The sequence below is a fragment of the Diaporthe amygdali genome (genome assembly GCF_026229845.1).
Source record: "Diaporthe amygdali strain CAA958 chromosome Unknown NODE_3_length_2959817_cov_65_330692, whole genome shotgun sequence".
Taxonomy (NCBI): Eukaryota; Fungi; Ascomycota; class Sordariomycetes; order Diaporthales; family Diaporthaceae; genus Diaporthe; species Diaporthe amygdali.
Window position 1 is genome coordinate 618,758 of NW_026517023.1, and position 22,860 is coordinate 641,617.

The 22,860-nt window shown below is 52.3% G+C and overlaps 4 protein-coding genes across 4 annotated transcripts; 3 read left to right on the forward strand and 1 right to left on the reverse strand.

Moving 5' to 3' along the window:
* Positions 1–3,800: 3,800 nt before the first annotated feature.
* On the forward strand, positions 3,801–5,801 carry J7T55_002594 (laccase-1; the record flags this gene model as incomplete). Its single annotated transcript, XM_053137683.1, has 4 exons — positions 3,801–4,051; positions 4,118–4,825; positions 4,880–5,597; positions 5,682–5,801. The coding sequence occupies 4 exons, from the start codon at positions 3,801–3,803 to the stop codon at positions 5,799–5,801; spliced, it is 1,797 nt and encodes a 598-aa protein (XP_052998463.1).
* Positions 5,802–10,362: 4,561 nt separating this feature from the next.
* Positions 10,363–12,586, forward strand: J7T55_002595 (uncharacterized protein; the record flags this gene model as incomplete). The annotated part of the gene is made up of 5 exons (XM_053137684.1): positions 10,363–10,564; positions 10,629–10,716; positions 10,803–12,012; positions 12,074–12,310; positions 12,371–12,586. 5 exons carry the CDS (start codon positions 10,363–10,365, stop codon positions 12,584–12,586), a joined length of 1,953 nt encoding a protein of 650 aa, XP_052998464.1.
* Positions 12,587–13,509: 923 nt separating this feature from the next.
* On the forward strand, positions 13,510–16,383 carry J7T55_002596 (uncharacterized protein; the record flags this gene model as incomplete). The annotated part of the gene is made up of 7 exons (XM_053137685.1): positions 13,510–14,064; positions 14,127–15,339; positions 15,403–15,572; positions 15,625–15,898; positions 16,055–16,157; positions 16,218–16,312; positions 16,376–16,383. The coding sequence occupies 7 exons, from the start codon at positions 13,510–13,512 to the stop codon at positions 16,381–16,383; spliced, it is 2,418 nt and encodes an 805-aa protein (XP_052998465.1).
* An 891-nt stretch (positions 16,384–17,274) lies between these two features.
* Positions 17,275–21,556, reverse strand: J7T55_002597 (uncharacterized protein; the record flags this gene model as incomplete). The annotated part of the gene is made up of 3 exons (XM_053137686.1): positions 17,275–17,622; positions 17,683–21,358; positions 21,459–21,556. The coding sequence occupies 3 exons, from the start codon at positions 21,554–21,556 to the stop codon at positions 17,275–17,277; spliced, it is 4,122 nt and encodes a 1,373-aa protein (XP_052998466.1).
* Positions 21,557–22,860: the final 1,304 nt, after the last annotated feature.

The following is a 22,860-nucleotide window of genomic DNA, read 5'->3' on the forward strand; positions in this document are numbered from 1 at the left end:
TCGGCAATCGGCTGCATGATCTGCGAGAAATACGAATCGGAACTTTGCTTTTTCGTATGTAGGGCACTTGAGTGCGAACAATTCCTTCAGGGAAAGTATGTGTGTGAAATATAGTACCTAGATTTCACCAGACCAAGTCATTCATTGCTCGTCCCAATTTCTAAAACTGCTCGGACACCACCAAGTCTTTTCTTGAATATAAAGGATGTTCGATCTGGGAGCATTCCCATCCACTTGATCGATTTGAGCGCACACGTCATAAAGCGTTTCATGGCGTCGAAGCTATGCCCAAGTGTGTCTCCGTCTTGTTCTGCTTTCAATGATGTGTCCAAGATAAGAGAGGCCCTCATTTACCCTTATGTGCTCTGGCTCCGCTATCTTAACTACCCAAGACATATCATAAACCGGGATCAAAGACTTAGCAAATGAGATCAGGCTAGCCAAATACCCCATCATTCGCCGGCTCGAACTCGACGTGTGGTCGAGCTTTGGCATACTTTGGTACCTCGACCAACTTGTCGGCATTGAGACCTTCTAGAATCGGTGCCGACATACCCAGCTGATGTGAAGAGCACAGTTAGTAACGTCGCAGCCTGCCGGTGGATGCCGGGGAAAAAATAACTCACCGCAAAATACCGCAGCTTCACCGCATGCACCATGGTTGCCACCCCAGAGGCAGCTCTGAACCGCACGACAATCCACCCGAGAGGCGGCAGGTCGTGCACAATGGCTCGACCGGCGTTGTCAAGGTTCAGAGGGCCGAAGCCTGCCTGGACAGCCTTGCTGACCGTCTCGTAAGGGAACGGGCTATCCCTGCCCGACCCGAGGACCCAGTGAGGCTCGCCATGCTTGTACAGAGGGAGCGTGTCGTTGAGTGTGTTCTCGATGATCAAATCAACGACGGCGCCCTCGGGAACACCACCGATGATGGGCTTCTCAAACTCACGAGCCGCTGACTCGGCGCCCTGCGCAAAGCTGAATAAGACAGGTGTCATGGACGCTCGGAACAGCTGCCAAGGTTTGCCGTTGAGGAAGTACTCGGGGGCGTGCGCCTCCGTCTTAGACTTCTGCACTCCAGCCGTGAGGCGGAAGGTCAAGTCTGCAGCAGCATGGTCCTTCTTTCTCCAGGACTGCTTTGCCGCTGGCACCGGCACCGGATCAGCAGGATAGGGAGGCAGAAAGTTAGCCTCGACCTCTTTGCAATGCGGACGCACGGTGGAGTCCTTGAGCAGGCACACTTCTTCCTCGGACGGCTTTGCCTCGGGCAGCCTCATCGGCTGGCCATACACAGGTTGCCGTTTTCCCTGATGGCACAGAAACAAAGTTCAGACTCTGTGTCTCGTGATACAAAGTGTTTGGGGAGGGGAGGGGCACTGACTGGATAGCGCAGAATGGCATAGCCTTGAAGATTCTGCAGTGTACTGGTGGACGATATCCTCACCGCATATTCTGCAGCCTCAGAATCAGTTTTGATGAGCACGGTGATTCTGGCCGCGCTTGGTATGTATGCAACCTATTTGGGAAATCATGCCGTGTCAGTCAGCTCTATGGGCTCGCTTGGTTTAGGCGCTGGTAGTGCGGTGTGGAGGGATGGGGCAGCAACACTGACATGAGTAGTGTAAGGCTCCACAAAGCCTGCATCGTTGGCTACAACAACCATCTCGTGACCGTCAATGGCAACCTTGACAGAATGCTCGAACCCCACATTGATAATGTTAAGCATCAGGTATACCTGGCCTTCTGTTTCGATAACCTAGGAAACAGACTTTCGGTTAACGCACGTGCAGCCAAGGATTCAGGAATGGTGAGACCCACCTCATAGTCTGCGGTGCTTGGCGAGCAATTCGCCTCGGGCAGGCCCTCAGGCTGGATGCATCCTGTTGCATCTAGATCTCGGCCATTCAACTGCTCAAAGCCAGGCTGACGGCAATGGACTCGACCCTTGCCTACGACATGACTCGGATTAGCCAGCCGGACGAATAACTTCTCTGACTCGGAGACAGGACGCCTTACCGTTGACAATTAGAGAGTCATAGCAGTAAAACTCTGAGCCTTCCGCTCTCATGCGCAGCAGCTTCCAGCCTGTATCACGATGCTGGTGATTTTTGATTACCACATGTCGAATGTTCCGCTCAGCCTCTCGGATCTGGCGGAGCGCGAGAGGGTCGGACGTGATGAGATGGTAAGGACGTTTTCGTGAGGGGCTCGGGGCCACATAGGCGATGCCGTACAATCCCTGGGATATCAGGTCAGACTGTTTCCTCATGTCGTGTCTTCTTGCTAAAGAGCACTCACGTCTGCGGAGCCGGCTGTCGTGTGCTCGGCATACCAATTCAGCCCCCATCTGCCCGTTGTGTCGTGGACTGTGGAGTAGTTGCCTCTAGGCAGGGTTGGGTACTGTTTAGGACTGGTTTAGTATCTTCAATGGGCATGACAAGGGCCGGGCCGTACCTGGTCCAGTCCAGCGGTTCCATCGTTCCACGGCCCGTATCTGTTTCAACAAATTAGCATCATGGGTCCTTTTGCGTGTATAGGGACTGTCCTCTTTACCTCGTGGATGGGTATGCCATGCCAGACCTGAGGAGCCGGATCTATGTAAGCAGGTATTGTAACAACCAACGGTCAAGACCCACGACACTCAAAAACGTACCAATGGATTGAAGATTGCGCATAAAGGTCATTTTGAACATTCAGCTCGACAATGTCGCCTTCTTCGGCGTACAAAGTCGGGCATGGCGTCTGTCCGTTGCATACGAGCATTGGACGCCATCGGCCTCCGTCTGGAGGACTTGTCAGTCCCACTCGACAAGTAGCGAACTCCACATAGGGGAAGGGAGTCTCTCATACCTTGATTCATCCAACGTGTACCCATCTGTAGGCTGTATGAGCGAAGAAGTTTTCCATCTGAGCCAGCTTTGCCACTTCCGATGAGTGGTAAAGTCAGTCGTGCTGGTACGCCATGGTACCAGATTCCGAACACCGGCAGAAGGGCTACAATAAAGAAAAGATGCACTTTATTGATTGCAGTGGAACGACGAGGCATCTTTGATACGGCACATGTTTGCGAGTCTGGCTCTGACTTGAGCAAGTCTTTTGATGCCATTTTCTTACGCGCTGAGGAGGTTGAAGCTGTTGGGGCTAGCGCGGACGAAGAGGCGTCGGAGCACTCGAGCAGAAGTCAAGCCTGCTTTTGTAACGGGAATCTCAGAGCAGGGAGCCATAGCCATACCATGAAACCTCGTTCACCCCCGGCTGATCCATTACCCCAGGTCGGTGAGAGACCTAACTATCTTGGGGCTAACAACCCATGAACGATTGTGGATACACTGAGGTGGATGCCAGCCAGTCCACACTGGCCTGCCCATGTTCGGCGCTATACTTTGCCACTTTGACGCCATGAACTCGGGATTCACACGGCCCAACTCGAGGACGTTACCTATCTATGTAGGTAGATACCTGCATATTCTGAAGGTCTTCCACCAATAATGCTGTACATGTTCAACATTGCAACCCCATGACCCGGGGCCCGAACTTTTTAAGGTCCTTTCCTATAGGTCACTTGAAACCGGGTTCATTAGGGCCTAGAGCGCGGGTGGTTGTAAGGCAGGTCAAATGCGTAGCCGTGCCCATATCTGCCGCGATTGGCTGTCTAAATAAGATTTCGCTATGTAGTACAAGGGTGGATCACTTGAGATATTTACCAGTCATGAAACCATGAATGGCCGCGAGTCCTCAATGTTCTGATCGCTGGGGCTAAGCTCGACCATTTTCGTTTCCCTGAATCTTCAAACATCTCTGTCATGACGACCATGGCTAGGCAAAGAGGCGTACTCGTTGTGCTACTTCCATTGTTATTCTGGACAGTGCAATGCCAGGTGAAAAGGTCTTACAATTTCACAATTACAAACAGATGGGTTTCTGGGGATGGGCATGGCAGACCTGCATTTGCCATCAATGGCCAAACTCCCGGTCCCCTGATTGAAGCGGATGAGGGAGACGAGATAGAGGTCTTTGTCGACAATCAACTTACTTTCGAGACAACGATGCACTGGTAAGAATGAGTTCGTCCCAGACCCGTCTGAAATCTGACGCTGACAAGCATGCCGTATGCGCACAGGCATGGAGTCTACCAAGTTGACAGACCTTGGAATGACGGCGTTCCAGGTGTGACACAGTACTCGATTCAGCCCAAGGACAATTACACATATCGCTTTACCGTCCAGCAGCAGTATGGAACGTACTTCTACCATGGGCATTTCGGTCCAGCATTCGCGGATGGAATGCGTGGTCCAATCTGGATCCGTCCAGCAGCATGGCGGCCACGTCCTTACGAGCTCATCTCGTCCTCAAAGCACGACATTGAGGCCATCAGAGAGGCAGAAAAGAATCCTCATCACGTCGTGATCAGCGATTGGAACCCTGAGCCGATGGACATCCTCCTCATCATGTACAGAGACACTGGCATCGTGCCATGGTGTAGCAATTCCGTCGTCCTCAACGGCAAGAGCAGGACCTTCTGTCACCCTCCAGAACTCATTGAGTCGGTTGGTGGGCCAGGTAGGAACTCGCTTGGCTGCCTCATGCAGCCTAATCAGGATTTGTACGCCAACGAGCAAGTCTGTGAAGAGACCTTCACGCCACTCGAGGTGTTCCAAGCAGCGGACGGCCAGGAATGGATCTGGATCAATTTCATTCATTCTGGTGCGCACCACGAGTTGCAAATCAGCGTTGATGAGCACGAGTTCTATGTCGTTGCTGCCGACGGGGAGTTTGTCCACCCACAGAAGGTTCATGCAGCCAACTGTAACCTTGGCGAGCGGGTCAGGTAAGCGACTCATCGCAACGCTGTCTCAATGGCATGAACTAACATATCGTCTAGCATTCTGATACACCTGAATCAGAAAGAAGGCGACTATGCCATTCGGGTTACATCACTCCGCACGGAACAGATCATCCAAGGAATTGGGATCTTGAGATACGCCAAGGGCCACTCAAGATCAGATTCAACTACATCCGGTCCTGACGCTATCCCAAAGACCAGACCATGGGTTCATCTCAACGGCAGTCTCATTGACGACTCCCTGGTTGCTATGGATGAGACTAAGCTCACCCCCTACCCCGCGCGGCCCCCTCCAGCCACATCGGACAGCACTCTCAAGTTCTTTGTGAACATGACTGGCACAGGCTCTTGGGTACTCAACATCGGTCCCCATCAGGCCTTCCGCCAACAACTCCCTCCTCTGCTGTGGGACGATGACTCTCGCGGGGAGACTACATATAGCGAGGGCTCTTTGCGCAATGGCTCTGTTGTTGACATCATCTTCGAGAACGGGGCCAACGTCACCACACAGCACCCATTCCACAAGCACAACAACAAAGCCTTTATTATCGGCACTGGTACAGGTGGATTCCCCTGGGAGAGCGTTGACGAAGCTATCCGCCATGGTGGTCAGGCAGCAAACTTCAATCTCGTTGACCCGCCTCTCCGCGATGGGTGTCGGTTGGGCAACCAGACGGGCGACTGGACGGTGATCCGTTACGACATCGCCTTTCCAGCAGCGAGCATGTTGCATTGCCACATGATTCATCATTTCGGAGTAAGTCCGGCAAACTATCCCTTTCCTTATCTACTCGACTATATGCCGAAACGTGCGTTCATGGATGCTTACTTGCTTTACTAGGCTGGGCAGCAGGTCGTACTCTTGGAGGGTGTCGAATCCATGGCCAAGATCCCTGCGGAGGTTAAAGATAGGATCCACGCGGAGTTCATGCCCCCTTTGAGCTATGGGCCCTTAGACTGAATCAACACCGCCAGTCATCTACAACGCCAGGTATGCAAGCCGCGAGGGCAAGTTGCCTAGTCAGGTATAAGTAATGTGGGGTGGATATCTCAAGGCAAAAACTTTAAACATCTGAGCTGCGTTTCAGTCTACTTGGGTTTGCAGATTGGGTAAAAGTATGTTTGGAGAGACTGAGGTGCATGGGTCATCGATTTGGTTAGACTCATGAAGGTCTTCAGCTGAGCGGAGGAAGATCCTTCTAGATTCTGATAAGGTTCCGAACCCTCAGGGGTCCGCTGTCAGTGCCAACCACACATTGGAGCCTGACGTTGGAACGAACCACTCTCTTGTAGCGTCGGTTATAGAAGCTCTACCAATAAGGATGTGAAGTTGTTAACTGGCGTTAAAGAGCCTCAATGGGGCTGAACTACTAGGTTTGCGAAAATAGGGGTGGGGTTTTCCCTCGGAATATAGTGCTCGATGTCACCCACTGATGTTGCTTGCCGACCCTCCACGTGTTTTCCTGGATGACGGAAGGCTCGGACCAGAGTGGCTAAACCGGGAACTAAAGAATCTTTAGTCTTGGCATATGCATTTGACAAGTCCCTGAAACATCCTAGAAGCACAAGCCTTGGGGCGACGCATAAAGTCCTCTACTACTTCGTGATTATACTGCAGACGCCAGTTGATACGAAGACAGCGGTTAACAGCGTAAGAATGGGAGCAGCTGAACAATCGGGACCAGAATCCCTCAGTTGTGACAACAAGGCACGTACGGACACTCAAGATAACAAATGCCAGTGGTTGGACCTGGCGCAGATGTGGAAGCCACTCAGAATGTTTTGGAACGACACCTTAGCCAGCAGCTTTTGCCACGAGACTTCTGTGCTATTCCAGAAGTGCAGGTCCCCGGGTAAATAGGGTAAAGTGATCGAGAGCAGCAACGCAGAATGGGTCAAAGAGTCACGGATACTATCCTAAACAAGAAAACCTCGCATCACACAACGTCGCATCAGCTAGTGAGAATTGAAAGCTTATCACACAAGACGTCATGTCGTATCATTCAGCCCAATGACATGGGCTTCCGTGAACATGAGAATTAGGATATGTAAAGTGGACTGGGGGGTTGAATTCATGATTTTCCCCTGACAGAATTACGAAGGGGATCAACAGACAGCAGCCGCCACCCGAGCCTCTGCATTACTGCGGAGAGATAAATGATGCAAGCGCTGCAAGCGTTCGTCTTGTTACATCCGGCATGTCATGCAGGACTTCCCCGGTATCGACGTCCAAGCAACGATCAGCGCGCCTCACATACTCTCGTACAAATACCGATCCCTAAAGGCTTACCAAGGTTGAGCTAATCTCAACAGGATCTTATGCATAGCCTGAAATCGTAAATGGATGGAAACTACGACGAAAAGTATAACGAGGTCAGGTGCTATCTTGGGAATAGTTTGACGACACTGACAATGACGCATCTTTCCTTTCCGTCGGATATGATATCGTTTGGACGGGAAATGGCAAGGGCCGCGATAATTCGGTCACCGCTGGTGCAAAACCCATTACCCCTACCCCATTAGAACAGTTTGTTATGGACGAGGTTGGATAAGGAGACCTATTGGAAACTTGCGGGGAAAGCTTTGAGACTCGAATCTGCAGCGCAACACGCTGGGCCTCATCTTCTTGTGATTTTCTAAAGCACTATGAGATTGGTCTCATTATGATTAACTACTGCGTTAGAACTTTTGAAGAGGCCTTGAAGACGTAAATACTGTTATCTTTTGCATTGTAACAAGCTATCCAATAGTCAACGCCGGAAGATCTGGAGAGACTGCATCAACCGCCTAGAACATAAACCAGGTGGAAAGCCCCTTTGGGGCCCTGGGAGCTATTCGTCTTGGGGTTCCTGCTGGGAGGCCACAACGCCTGGCAATTTGTTCAGCACCCGGACCAGGGCCAAGGACCAGTCAGTCGTGAGGATCTCGACCAATCAGCTGTGAGATTAATCGATGCCATGTCGAAATCCCGTTCAGAGACTATTCTAGACGAATAGCACTATTCTAGACGAATAGCAACTATGTCCCCAGCAGTGGCAGGAACACCGGAAGGCGGTATACAAAGGAGTCTTCAGAATGTCACTTTCAACTCATCGAAGCATGGTTGCGAGGCAGACTTTCCCGACATCGACTTCGTGGTGGGTGATCATCGAACCCGGGGGCCATTTTCGGCCCAGTGCTAAGGCAAGGGACCAACGCCCCCCGGCCAGACAGAGGCCTAGCCAGTCAGAGGCCTAGCCAGTCAGAGGTCATAGGTCCGAGCCCTGGCTGAATTTATGAAAGACTGGCTCTCAGAAATCTCGAAGGGACCCATACACCGAGCTTCCTTTAGTCCTACGAAGCTAAGGAAATACTCTGGAAGGAAAGTGTATGTAAAATCTATTACAATTACATTGATAAAATTGTTCGGATTATGAGGAGACAGAATTTGTTTGTAAATTTGTATGGTGTGTGTGGGACCATGCCAATGGCAGAGCGGGGGCGCGTCCTGCGGTTTGCTTGCAAGCATGGCGGCAATAGCAGCTGTGCAACAGCACACCCGACGGCGGTGACACCACGGAGCTGGCAGCGCCCTACAGCGTCGAATTTCTTCCAATAAGAGGCTGGACTGCCTACCGACCTGCGGTGCGATCTCACTGTAAGGGTGAGGACTCACGCTTCACCAATCGCACGCGTCCAACGAATCTCAGGATTGAGGCGTACGAGATCGCCACCCCCTTACTCTGATCGCATAGAGGAGTGACTTCCCATCGACTTTGATGGAAAATATAATGAGACCGTATATATGGCAGCGATATGTTTCATCACAATTACTTCATGGGCCGGGCAGCGTACAGCTGCGAACAATACTAACCAACATCGATTACTCAAGGATGGATTGAGATGAATCAACTTCGTTGAGTGTAGGGAAGAGGGGAAATGTATTGGCTGATAAGCCATGATGGGGGCTCATGTACGCCACAATGCACAGTGAGAGGGCTAGTCATTGAACGACCTCACAACTTATATCCGGCAAAATGAACTGAGAGGCATGGTTCGCGCCCACAATGGCCAGGAAGCTGCAGCTTCATGCAGTGACCACGGGACTAAAGTCACGGCCAATGATAGGGAAAACCCGCCCATGAAATGCGGCTCTGCGGGCATAACAATTTCCATTCCTCCTGGTGGAATCTGACAAGATTCTCCTCTGGGGATAGTGAGCAGGAACAAGGCGCCAGTTTCGGTGTGCCCAGGTCGCCTCACCCGTGGGAGTGAGTGAAGGGCCCTGGACCGCGTCAGTACAGCATGGTACACTGAATATATACTACTTCCTTGCGGACCAACTTGAGTCGTATGGTAGCCGGCCCTTCTCACTTTTCGTCAACAAGACCTAAAATTTGATCAATACATGCATACAACAGCATCAACATGGTGTTGCAGTATATCAAAGCATACGGCATTACACCAGAGAAACTGCAAGATTACTTGCAGCGCCTCTTCCCTACACACAATATCGCAGTAAATGTAAGCAGCCTGCAGTTTATCCACTTTCTCCAATCTCTCCTCGAGGCGTATTTATGGCAAGTATGCCTAACGCGGAACACAGACAACCCAGGGCGACTGCTATGTCGTAGATCAGCCTCAGCTCCTTGATGAAGTAAGCCCTACTCATTCTGACGCGGATCCTTTCCAGTCCTGCCAGATTATGATCCATTAATTGGAGAAGGCACAGTTGAGGGACCTCTACAAGATTCTTCGTCGCCGACGCCATGGACGACATTGACGACTCGCTCAGACTTGTGGCGGAGATGAAGGTGGAGGGGCATTGCAGCGGCTAGTGTGGTGGTCGGGGCTCATTTCTTAGAGTACTGGAAACGGGCCAAACATGAGTCTTGTACGGGTGACACAAGGCAGGGCTGTTCCCACGCTCTGTTTCACAACCATCTATTATGTACTCTGAACACGACTCTGCCATGTTCTGGTCTCGTTTAACAAGATTGCATCGAGAGACGTATTTTATGAGAACAAGAAATGAATGAAATGTGCTTTCAGGTAGTTGAAAAATCATCGCCACCAAGGCATTCAAGTCAGAAAGACACATTGCGGCATGCAAGGAGGTGGAGGGCGGGGGCGGATGTCAGATGTTGGCTCACCGGTTTCCTGCCTGGCTGCCTGAACGGCAATCTGATAGACAGTGGCGCAGCATCCACCAATCATGTCAAACATACCTGCGCCCTGCTATCTTGTTCGTATGCAGTGTGACCATACTTCACTCTGCTTGATGTCCTGAGGCCATGGTCCAAGGGCTGGTCGCATTTGCTGCGAGACCCTGTCCCCATTGGGGGCTTTGCCATTTTGTGCTAGATATTGCAACAACGTCGGGCGTTCTCTCACCACGATCAACAGGTCGAAGAGCCCATTGAGGCTCAGTCAGCCAATTCAACTGGCTTGAGCGATATCGTCTGAGTTCAAAAAGGTAGGCATTTCCAGATCACGCTGAAGGACATCGCATACTATAGTTGAATCCAACAACAGCGATCGAAATGGACCCCTCCGATCAATATGATGATTTGAACGCCGCTCTTGCCAATTTCAATGAGTACCCTGCCAACCTCTTGCGATCAAAGTCCTTTAAGCATGACTTGGTGGCATACAACGAGGCTCTCCAACAGCACGAGTTGCGCTTATTCGATGATGACCCTGACTTCTCTGGGGTGAAGCTTCTCGAAGCGTGTGATGGTGGTGGTAAGTCGAAATTATAATCGAGTCTGATACATTTTGCTGCGTTTACTAAGGACTATGTATTCAGACTACGACCCAGTGAAGAGGTACAGAACCGTGGATGAATTGAGGGAGCACTTCCAGATTGAGGGCAAGGACCCGCAATGCCGGCATGTGTAAGTCTCCACAGCTTCGAGCGAGAAAAGAGAAGAGACATCATCAGCAAGGATACATATATACTTTAATCTAACAGTGAACCTAGCTTCATAACGGCTGACCATTCTCGTGCACCTTTGGATTGCTCGAAGGAAGCATTCGCATATACTCTGTCATTCTTACAAGCAATGCCCCGATTTCTTGACCTTGCATTCACCTTTGGAGAACAGGTGGAAGAGAAAGACTTTCACTACACTGCGTTCAACGCGGAAAGCTTCCTTGACGCCTCCGGTGCCAACAAGTTCTGTATCCCCAGACTGGGGAGATCAGGCCGTGAGATCAGGCACTGTTTCAATCTCTGGTCTGTTGAAAAGTCAGAGACTCCTCCCTACTGGCCGATCCGGCAAGCTGCGGTCTATCACTCCTTCGACGTGTGCACCGGGCGTAACGTGTGGATTAACATCAAGGGGAACGAATTGATGCAGACACGCATCGCACAAGCGCTTGGCTCCACGAGCCAGCTGCAGCCTCGATCACTTGAGACTACCAGTGATTCCTTCTCTGCATCTCTTCTGACACTTCTTATCGTGTTGGAATGGAGTGGTGAGAATTGGAGGTCACTGATCAGCGAGCTGGAAAGTCAGCTGAGCGATATACTGACGAAGGCTAAAAACGCCCCTTTCAAGAGCATTGAGGAGGCACTGAGCTTGGACCCGGACATTCTCATTCAGCATCTGAACTCCACTGAAGCAGCTTCTGGGAAATTGTCTCGTCGTACCAATTCGGACATCCATGCCAAGACACCCACGAGAGCTGATACCATTCGCAGCGTCTGGTCGGCAGTCACCCCGAAACGAATCCTTAGTGGTGTTTCTAAAGCTTCGACTGGCGTAGAAGCAGATATACAGGACTCTCCAGCACCAATTGAGACAAAAACTCCACCGACGCCGCTCAAGCCTCTCCTGATACCCTCTACGTTGCCACAGACACACTTCGAATCCGAGACCGTTTATCAGAGCAAGTTCAGTGTCTTCCAGGAATTCACCATGGACGGCCTGCAAAAGCTGACAAACATCGCCGCAAAGCTTCATGAATTGAAACTTGTGATGAAGCTCAATGCGGAAGTCATTAACGAAATAGTGGACTACTACAAAATGTTGGCTGGAAGCAATGACATTCCTGTGGATATCAGGAAAGATTGCGCTGCAGACCTGAACGATTTTTATCGACGCGCAAGGGCAGTTGTCCGAGGTCTGGAGATGGAGCAGTCTCGATCCGAGACTTTAATGAGAATGTTCGAGGACGGCAAGTCGTTGGTGAGAGCGATTCATAATCATTTGCACGGCCCTGAATAATTAACTGATGAACCATCACTAGTTCGACAATATCCTTCAGTTTCGCAATATGGAGATCAGCAAACTCTTCGCAGTCAATGCTCATCAAAGCGGGAAGCATGTGGAGATGATGACGAATGACATGCACCAGTCGAGCCTCGAAATGGAGATGATGACGAAGAGTATGAAGGGAGTGGCAGAGAAGACGGCAATACAGACCTCATCCATGCACATAATCACATTGGTCACGCTCTTCTTCCTCCCTGCCACATTTGTTGCCGTAAGAACTTTTGGGCTACCGCTTTTGAGTAAGTTGACAGAATCTCTAACACTACAACAGACGTTCTTCAGCAGCGGAGCATTTCAGTGGGACCAAAACGCCCCAGAGGCATCGTCGATGCCTTTTTGGAAATCGAAGTTCTTTGCATTATTTGCAGTTATCTGCTTTCCAATGACTGGAGCCATCATTTGTGTTTGGTGGGCTCTGTACTGGAGGGCAAAACGAGTAAACCGCCAGGTTGGTCCAGGGGATGAGGAGCAACAAAAAATTGTATGACTATGGACCAGCGCTGCAGGCTCGGTGGCAAGCTTTTTCAGTCAATTGATGTTTAAATTGCCTGGGACAGCGAAGCACGCTTTTTAGACCCGGAATGGGGGGTGCGAGTGCTGCTTTCATTTCGTCGTTGGTATACTCGTAGACTTTCTCACTGGCATACATCATCATATACAACGAGTGTCATACTTTCTTCTAAGAGCATATTATTCATAGTACATTCTAATGTGTTCTGAGGGAGCCTTGCTTGGTAATTGAAAAAGGGAGCAAGGGGAGTTGTGAGGCGCAGGATTACTACACACCTAGCGAGACTGCCTTGTGAAAGTCCGGTGTGGCTGAGCAACGTTGCCTCCAGCCTCCAACTAGACCGAAATGAGAAGCAGAAAAAGTCGAGAACGGAGATGGTGGGCACAGAGGTGACTGCATGTCGAGTGTCACAAAGGCATTCGGCGGAACCTACAAATGAGGGGCAGGATTTCTTCCGCTGACTTTCGCGATTGCCCCCGAAGCTCGAGAATCCGGATCAGCTGCGGAAAAGGAGCCTCAATATTTTCGAACAGAGACACCTACAAATGGTCTTTAGCACCCGGTTATACCTTTGCGAGGTCGGACATCCACCTATTGGCCAAGGAGAAAACGGGACCAAAGGAGCGATTGACCCTCATCCCAATCCGTTCCCTCTTCCCAACTTATCCTTGACCTTTGCACCACAGTTTTCAACTTCTTACTTCAATTCCTCTGTGTCGTGTTCTTCTGGAGCTCAACTATACCCACCGATTAATCAGCATGTTCCGGTGATAAGCGTGTTCCCATCGAGGTATCATTCATTCAACGACGTCCACGGCCACTGTATCACGGCATCTGCAACTCAGCATTCGCTTTGATCAAAGCCTGATAGGCTCCCTCCCCTGGCCAGCTTAGCCCCAATGTCTTCCAACTTCCAACTTTTCATTGACTTTCATGATTGGGTTGAGGACCACCTAGTTGTTGGGACCGATGGACTCGGCAACGATGCACCATACGTTCGTATTGATGCATTGCAAGAGTATTGGGAAGACCAAATATACCCCCTTCTGAGGTCATGCAGCCATGACGAACCGATCCATGTGCCGATTGAGGACATAAACAAGGGCTACTTGCGTATTTTCTCCGTTCTCGCGTACATATCCAGCACTCAAGTCGCAAGGCTCAACTACATCAAGAAGTTTATGGAGAAAGGTATCGACGACGATCTCCTGCCGTTCGAAGATAAGCCGGATGCATTCTCAAACGCACCTGACGCGATTCGAGCATTCGAAGACTTTCAGAACCAACAATATCTCTTCTCCCCAGTTGACTTTGGCCGGAGACGTTTTCACAATGAGGAGCTGCTAGCCCGAAGTGTCCTGCCTCTCAACGTTGAGGAGGTGTTGTCTGGAAAGAAGGGTGAGACTAGCATAGTCAAGAAGTGCAAGGTCCATCCCTCTAGTGGTCTCAAAGCTGTACGTATAATCACATTGGGCCCAAAACCCGTTTGCTTGTTTGTTAACGGTGCTGTTCACAGAGTTCAATTGTTCTGAAAGAGTTCGATTCCTCGGAAAAAGAGTATTCTTTCAAAAACGAGTCGAACTCCTACATAAATCTCGAGAACAAGATCCCCTCAGACGTATACGCAGAATGCTTCCTTACATACTATGGATCTTTCCGGAAAGGGGACAAAGCATTCATCATGCTTGAGTATACCGATCATGGCAGCTTGTTGGATTTCTTCAGCAGAAATGAATTGCCACTTGAACGACATGAGCTTCGTGACTTATGGTTGAGTCTCAGCGATCTATTTATCGGTCTCGAGCTTATTCATGGTCTCGAACATGAACACCAGGGCAGCATACAAGGCACCATTCGGGGCGTACACCAAGACCTAAAGCCTGCCAACATCTTTGTATTCAGCCGAAGTGATAGCACCCCATATCACTTTCGCTTCAAAATTGGAGACTTCGGAATGAGCAGTCTAGCTCTCGTCAAGACCAGGAACAAATTAATCAGGGGTCACGGCAACCCCAGCACGAAAATGTATGGAGCCCCAGAGCTGACTCTCCACTACCCAGCCTTAGATGGTGTTGGCTACGGGGCCCGATGGGATGTAGATGTTTGGTCCATGGGCTGCGTTCTATTCGAAGTCTTGGTCTGGACAACATGTGGGACCAGAGGAATATCGGAATTCTTCGAAATGCGACAGCGGGCCACCGACCGTGTCCTGAATCACACATCCCAAGGATATTCAGGCTGTTTCCACAATGGAACCTCCAGGATTCAGGCTGTCGACGACATGATGACACTTATAATAAAAAGGAGAAGAATATTTGACGACTTGTCGGAGCCGATTGGCACTCTGATTCTGAAAGAAATGCTTATACCCAACGAAAAATGCAGGCTGGAGGCCAGGTACTTGCTTCCACGTTTCCAGGACATTCTTAAACCGCAAGAGGCAGAAACAGGTCGGCGAGGGACAATCTCGGAGCAATATGAGACACCAGATGCCCAAAGTGGAGGCCGTTCTCGTGGTAGCACGGCTGAAAGAGACGGAAGCTACAAGGACTTTCAACGGCATCAGCAGGCGAGGAAGTCTCCAAACAGCCTGGAGACCCACGAAGATGACTGTCAGAATCAGGAGTTCACGGATACTCGCGTACTGAGCCCACCTGATGAGCGCAGCTATAGTCGCCGTCGAGCGTACGAGTCCTGGTCGAGTTACGAGGTGCATCCAACGCATGAAAGTTCAGCCTCGGGAACGCCAACACAGCCTTTTGACAGACAAGAATCCCGACGGTCTCATTTAGTGAGAAATGGTCCACGTTTGGTCTCACCACCGCCAGAGCGTGGCCATGGATACGCTCGAGTCACCATCTCCCAGGTGATCCGATGGATCGACGACAAGAAGAACAGAAGGGCACCCAGACCACTTCCAGATCATGACAGAGCCATGCGGGAGATTGATAATCGTGAACAGGTATGATTCGTTTGTAACCGAACCCAGTGGCTTCATGCTAAACGAAGAGCAGATATTCGTTGTCGACGACTCAGACACGATGAGGACTCATCACTGGGACAAGGTCATCGAGGCGGTTCTGGCGCTTGGCTATCTCGTGAAGCCGGCTGATCCGGACGGCATGGAGCTGTTCTTGACTTCTGACCCCGCAAAATGTAAGAAGTCCCGCGACAGCAATGGCCTTGTTCGCACCCTCGAAGACCATCAACGAACATCTTTCGTCGGCGCTTGCAACATGGAAAATAGCCTAAGCCCAATTTTCGACCATGTCAAGAACGGCCTGAAAAGTAAAAAAAGAACCAATCTTCTCCAACGGACACAACGTCGCGGGACAAACGTTTACATCCTCACCGACGCAATCTGGGAAGGAGGTGAAGAGGTGACATGTGGGGTGGAACGACCGATCAAGAATTTGACAACAAGGATGCGAGAATTGGGAAAAGATAGAACAACCGTGGCGCTGCAATTCATCCAATTCGGCAACGACGCACTCGGGAAGGAAAGGCTTCGGTATCTGGACGACACTTTGGGGGAACAATTGGACTTGTAAGTTTTACTGATAAAAAGTAAAATTTCTGCACGGCCAGCTTGCTGATTCCGACTTAGTGATATTGTGGATCACAGGCACTGTGAAGATGGAGTTTGGCACATGCTGGTGGGACCCATTAGTCGCGGTCTCGACAAGGACAACAATGTTGGAAGTTGAGCAGCTATTGCACGATGCACAGAGGCACTGAGGCATACTAAGCTGAGACCTGTACCAGCGAACTGAGTTCCGGAAGCCACCTAAACAGCTGTGAAGGCACAGGCAGTGGGCACCACGCAAGGTAAGTAACGGATACCGGTATGGTGGCGTATGTTGACCATATGGCTTTACGATCATTAACAACAAGAATGTTAGGTCTCCCATGGCATAGAATCACCCTTGTCATAAATCAGGCCCGCTGTTGCGGTATCCTCCGGTGTATGGAGATTAGAGTCCCACGTCCATTGCATATCGTCGAGGAAATAAGGCATGTACCAACACCAACGACATCCTCCTTGGATGCCTCCAATTTGGTGGGCCGAGTTGGACATAATTCTTCATACAGAAGTCATGTCGGTATCCGTATGTTGACGAGTGCGTCAACATCCGGAGCGTAACGAGAGTCATGGCTGTCATTCAACGAAGCATTCTTGGATGATTAAGCATATATACAACTCAGACCTAGTAATTAATAATAGGACTGATAAGCAGTCGGTAATTTTTCCCAAGAATCGCTTTTGTGACCTTATTTTGACAAGTTTGAGTCCGCACTCTTCACCAATAGAGGCAAATTTCAGACGGTAAGCAATAGGAATGGTATTGGTAAATTTGAGAACTCATTTGAACCCATAAGGCAGTTAGGTATAGACAAAAGTCCTGGGCATGAAAGCCTCTGATGGGAGTAAGATGTGCAGCTGTTCGTGCAATCTCATGTGAACCCGACCTGAACTCCTGTGTCTTCCACCTATCCTTTGAAATGGCCTTCTCACTTTCTCCCTCCCCAACTATACCTTTCCATGCCAACAACGCCAGGAGAAAAGCCACCCACCACCACGAAAAGAAAAGTCATCATTATAGTCGGTTCGCGTCAACACCAATGACTCCAAATCCTTTCTTCAATAAAGTATCCGCTGATCCCTACAAGACCTTACAGTCCAGCCCCACCGATTCCAACGCCTCCACCAACCGCTTCAGCGTCACTGGCCTCGTCAAGAACATATCCACCCCGCTAGCAACCGCGTCCTGCTGGATGCCCGCCCCCGCCAGGCCCGTTAAAGCTATGATGGGCGTCTGCTCGAGCCGGTTCGCCCGCTCGTGCTGGCGGATCCGGCGCGCCGACTCCAGGCCGTCCATGATCGGCATCGATATGTCCGTGAGGATGCAGCAGTAGTCGGACGGGCAGTGGGCGTACATCTCGGACGACTCGAGGCCGTTGATGGCCGTCACGTAAGGACGCTTCAGCTTCTTCATGTACGCTGAGAGGATCTAGACGGGGCTCGGTTAGTCTTTGCTGTCAGGCTCAATACGGGTAAATGTTCCGCTCACCTTCAGATTGATAGCGTTGTCGTCGACTATCAGCACGGACGGTGGCTTTCCCACAATTTCCATGGGGTCCGTCCTCTCCACGACCGGCGTCATGGCGGGCACATCGCCACCGAGGGTTGACTCCTCGGGCGGCGTCGGCAAAGGCGTAGGATCCATCTCGGCCGACGATCGCGGCGCCGTGTTCGCCACCACGGTCGCGCGCGTCGAAGTGACAACCGTGACGTCGTGGCCTTGATGCGCCTTGCGCTCGGGGACGACCGTGTCCCTGCTCACGAGCGTGACCTGCGTGCCCTTTGTCGCGGACGTGGGCAGGACGTCGACGGATGTCGTGTGATGCGGCATCAGCTGCTGGGCCGCCTGCTCCTGCTTCGTCTTCCACATGCCGAGGAGGTGCACGAGCGCTCTGGCGAGCTTGCGGGGGCCGAATGGCGGCGCGAAGAACTCGAAGGTGCGGATGCGGCTGGCGGCGTCGGGCAGGTTGTGTGAGAAGTTGCGGGTGGCCACAGTGGCCTCGCACACGAAGAAGACGGGGCACTCGGACTCGCCTGCGATCCTCTCGCCGTCGCTGAAGGAGACGTTGGAGTCGTGGTGAATGATGAGGTCAGGCTGGCTGGGCGACTTGCTGCCGAGTACCTCCATGGACAGCCAGTCGCGGCATGTGCTCTCGAGGAAGTGAGCCTGGGACTCTACTAGCTTTCCGATGTCCTGCTGGCCGCTAGAAATAAGCCGGCTTTCGTCAAAGTCGGGCCCGTCGAAACCTCGCAGCAGGACTTTACGGCCTCTTAGGGTCTGCACAGCCTCTCCGAACCCTGTCGGGTCTCCAGGTACTGGGGCATCTCCTGTGAATGGTAACGGCAGCGATACAGTGATGGTCGTGCCTCGTCCAACTTGGCTTGCGACTTTGATCTCGCCTCCTAAATTGACAGTTATTTGCCTCACTAGACTGAGCCCCAAGCCCGTCCCTGGGGCGAAATTATCTTCCTGGCAGAAGGGCGTGAAAAGGTGGTTCTGAATGTAGTCTTCGCTAATGCCTTTGCCCGAGTCGGAGACTGTGAGCAGTATCGTGGCCCCGACGTTGTGTTGGTACGGCTTGGCGGGTTCCTGCGTGAGGCTCACCTTGATGAACCCAGACCTAGTAAATTTGAGGGAATTCCCGAACAAGTTCATCACGATCCTCCGGAACGCCCCTGGGTGGGTATTGAATCTCCAAGAAGTCGACCGCTCGATGTCGAGGAATATTTGCACGCGTTCTTGGAGTGAGTCAGGGTGCCCTGAGACCGTCCGTTGAGCCACTGCGTCCCTGTACTTAGTGTAATCCAGGTCGTCGCGGAGTGAGCGCTGCGCAGACATTCTCTCGTGGCTGTAGCCCGCTAGCACGCTCTCGACAACCTCCTCAACGAGACAGTCCAGCTCGACCGGCAGAGTCTGGGACCTTGTCTTGCCCTGCTCAGAGCGCTCCCCCGGGTCCGCGTTCACCTTGCCTAGCACGCTGTCTTTCTGATCCGCCCTGTCGTTTTCGATGAAACTATTAATCTTACTGTAGTCCAGCAAGTGGTTGATGGTATCGACCAGGGTCTTTCCCGACGTCTCGATGATATTCAGCACGTTCTGCTGCACGCTGTCTAGCTTCGAGTCGTGTAGCAACTCCACCGCGCCCACCAGGCCGTGTAGCGGACTCCTCAACTCGTGAGAGATGGAGCCCAGAATGTTGCTCTTGATAGTCTCCTCCGCTTTCGTATTCAACCGGTAGAGCTCGGCCATCACACTCAGACCAAACACACGGAGGAAGGTGACTGTACCGTCAGTTGTGAAGACGCGCGTGGGGTTCCTTGTCCAGATAAAGCCCCCTGCAGACCAACGTTTCTTCTGTCCATCCCAGAGAGGGATCAATACAACACTCCTTGCACCAGGGAAAAGGTTCACGACCGCTTGCGCGGGATCCCAACGTTTCAGTGGTGTGTTTGTCTTCCTCTGCGCAGAATCGGCATCTAGATGGATGTCCTCTGGATCCTGGCTATCCCGAGACCACTGTCGCGTAGGCGAGGCGGGCCGTCTCGGTGGATGCCCAGGTTTGGCAGCTTTGTTGTCGGAAGGCGGTGCTGTCTGTATCACACTCCCGTCTGCGTCGAAATTAAATATTTTCCCATGGGGGTATCGTCTGAGAAGTCTTTGCAAGTTCCTGTCCCGTAATCCTTCAAATTGCCATGGTGAGCGGTCACCACCGATGGTTGATCCCTGCATTGTCGAGTAGCCGAGGACGTTGCAATAGTCCTCTCTCCTCCCTGCCGACTGCGTCTGGCTTGACGCGTCCTCATCGTTGCTGAGATAGCTGATGTTGTCTAGACCGACCGTCGATACCTTTCGTCCGCCTGTCTCGTTCTGCTGTCCTACTAGACCACCGAAGGAGCGCACAGTAGCGTCGAGGAACAAGACACCGTCGACCTCGACAGCCTGGCGAATTATATTCGCTGCCTTCGCGAACACCCGGCTCGACTCGGCTAGTTGCAGGTCGGCTGAGCTGACCTGTGCGACGGCGGGCTGCTGGGTGCTCGTGCTCGCCGCGGAGTGTCGCGAATCGGGCCGCGGCGTCGACGACCTCGAGGAATCATCAGGGGCCAAAGTCGACGAGGCCTTAGAGCTGGCGACCACTGGCACGATGATGGTCTGGGTTTCCAGCGACGGACTCTTGCTGCCCGGAGAAGGCTCCGTCGCCGACACAGGGGGGTTTCGCACGCCGGGCGATTGACCAGCTTCTCCTTCAACGACTTGGGGCCCGCAAGCGGTGCTGAGGGGCAACAATGCCGGCCGGCCGCCCTTGGCTAGAATTTCTTCCTTCCTCTTGACGCTTTCTGTGATATCAGCAGAGATTACAAGCCTCGATGCCCGCTTGCTCGCGCGCCCAAGCCCGCGAGTCGGCCCGTCGATGACAGGATCAAGCGAGTCCGAGCCCTCGACGAAGTTGCCCATGCCTCGGACCATCCTCTCAGACCTGCGGTATTTGCTGTACGAGGTACGATATTCGAGATATCCCATGATCGTCCGCGACATATCCCGCATGAATTTGATCTCGTCACTGTTCAGCCCTTGCGGCCGCGGTTTCGTGTCGAAGACGCAGTACACCCCGATGTTCACGCCGTCTGGTCCTGGGCTTCGTATGGGAACACCTGCGTAGAACTTATTGAATGGACGTCCCTGAATATACGGTCTGTTGTGGAATCGCCCATCGGACGCCAAGTCAGGCACAACAGATACAGGCAAGTCGTCGCCGGCGCCGGAGTCATACTCCGGGTCTGTTGCTACGTCAGCAGATCGACTGGCCGACGAAACGAGGACGTGCTCGCATATGCCAAAGGATCGCGGGATCGCCGTTCCACACAGCCAGAAGCCATCGTCTCCGCCATCGACCTCACAGCCGGGCTGCTGATCCCCTTCTGTTATGCTTGGGCGCCTGCAGCGCTCGCGGGCGCCCAGCGGAGACGAACGTGTGGCCTCGGCAACAACATGTTGGCGGTCGCGATCAAACAGCGAGATCAGGGATCGCTTTGCATTGAGCCTGTGTACGGCGAGCTGTGCATATGCGGTGAGGCTCGAGTCTGCCGCCGAAGATAGTATGGCAGGTGGCACGGGATCATGCGGGTCATTGAGGTTCGCGGACGTCCATCCGAGGGAATCGTATCTGCTCGGCTCGTGGAGCTGGTCAGCGCAAGTTGCCGGAAGGGTGGAGAGGACATGGTGTGTGTGGCTGCCGGATGACTAGTGAGGACAGATGGACGTACTTGAATGTTTCTCTCTCGCGGACATTCTCCGACACACTTGGGTCTGCCGCGGGCGCAGATGGAGCGTGTGCCCAGCTCGGCTGGTCGATCAGGTCCATAGCCCCTTGCGGCGATGGGTCGTTGGCGAGTCGGGGCTGCTACACGCTTCTTCCATGGACTTCCCGTTTACTGAAGCACATCATAACCGCCAAGCGGAATAGAATCAGGTCTGGGTTGGGCTGAAGTGGGCAGACTGGGCAGTATAGTACGATATAGGACAGGTCCAGGAAGGACAAACAACAGACGAACTGGCGAAAATTCGGAACCTGTCTGGGCGTCCCTTGGGTCATCTCCTCGGAACCCAAACCAGATCAAAGTCCTCTGGAAACCTTATTTTCCAAACCCCCTCCAGGCCCCTCGCCCTCGGGTAGCAAACCTGTTCCTTCTTCCAACTTTCTGTCCCCTTTCCCACCTCTGACTCGATCCACGCCATCCTTGTAGTGGGGTGGGGCGCCAGTGCCGATGAGCGTCGATCCCGTCTTCCGCCGGGCATAACAAAGATGGGGCAAGCTTCTAGGTCGTCGATCCGCTGCCCATCTTTCTCCCTTTTCTGCCAGGAGATGCGGAAATGCGGTATCTCTGTGGGAAGAATTGCATGTTTGCATGTCGCAAATCGGCAGATCCAGATCCGGATCCGCCTAGGCGCTTTCGACCTAATATATCTAGTCCAAGCAGCAGCTTTGTGCCACCAGCCTGCTAGTTCTGGCGCGCGATCTAGATCTCAGGGTCCAGCTTGCCTGCTTGCCATGGGTTGAAATAAGGGGTCCAATTTCAGGGTCTGCAGGGCCTTCACACTAATCGTTGAAGCAATCTCAAACCCGGTGCAGTTTTGCATATAGTGGGAGGACTAAGGGCTAACACGGCTAGGACCTCCATACTCGAAGCTACTCGAGGCGAGGTCGGCACGGTCGGGCCATTCTGGAGTTGCCGTGGCTACTGACTGGTAGCTACTGGCCACTGGCTGCCAGCCGTTGGTCTAGCGGGATCTAGAAGAACCCCGGTCGGCCCATCTGACCATCTCGTGCATGCCCTGCAGGCGTTGCGTTCGTGGGGGGCCCACGATGGGGCCCTCGAGGTGGCTTGGCAGTCTTTTTTTTCTTACCCTGCCCTGGCTGCCTGGCTGTTCGAGAGAGAGCACGAAGAGGGGGACAGCCCGACCAATGCCAACGAGACTGGATCATCGGGACACTGGGAACTCTTATGGTCGAGCTCACGGCTGAGTTGCCTGAGAGTGTACCGGGAATAAAAGCGGGGACAAACAACAGCTCTAAAGCAAGACTAAGCTGCTAGCTGGAGGCACCTTGGTGCTAGAGCGAGTACCACGGTATGCAGCGTCGCGTCTGGCGCTTTTTGCCCGCAATTT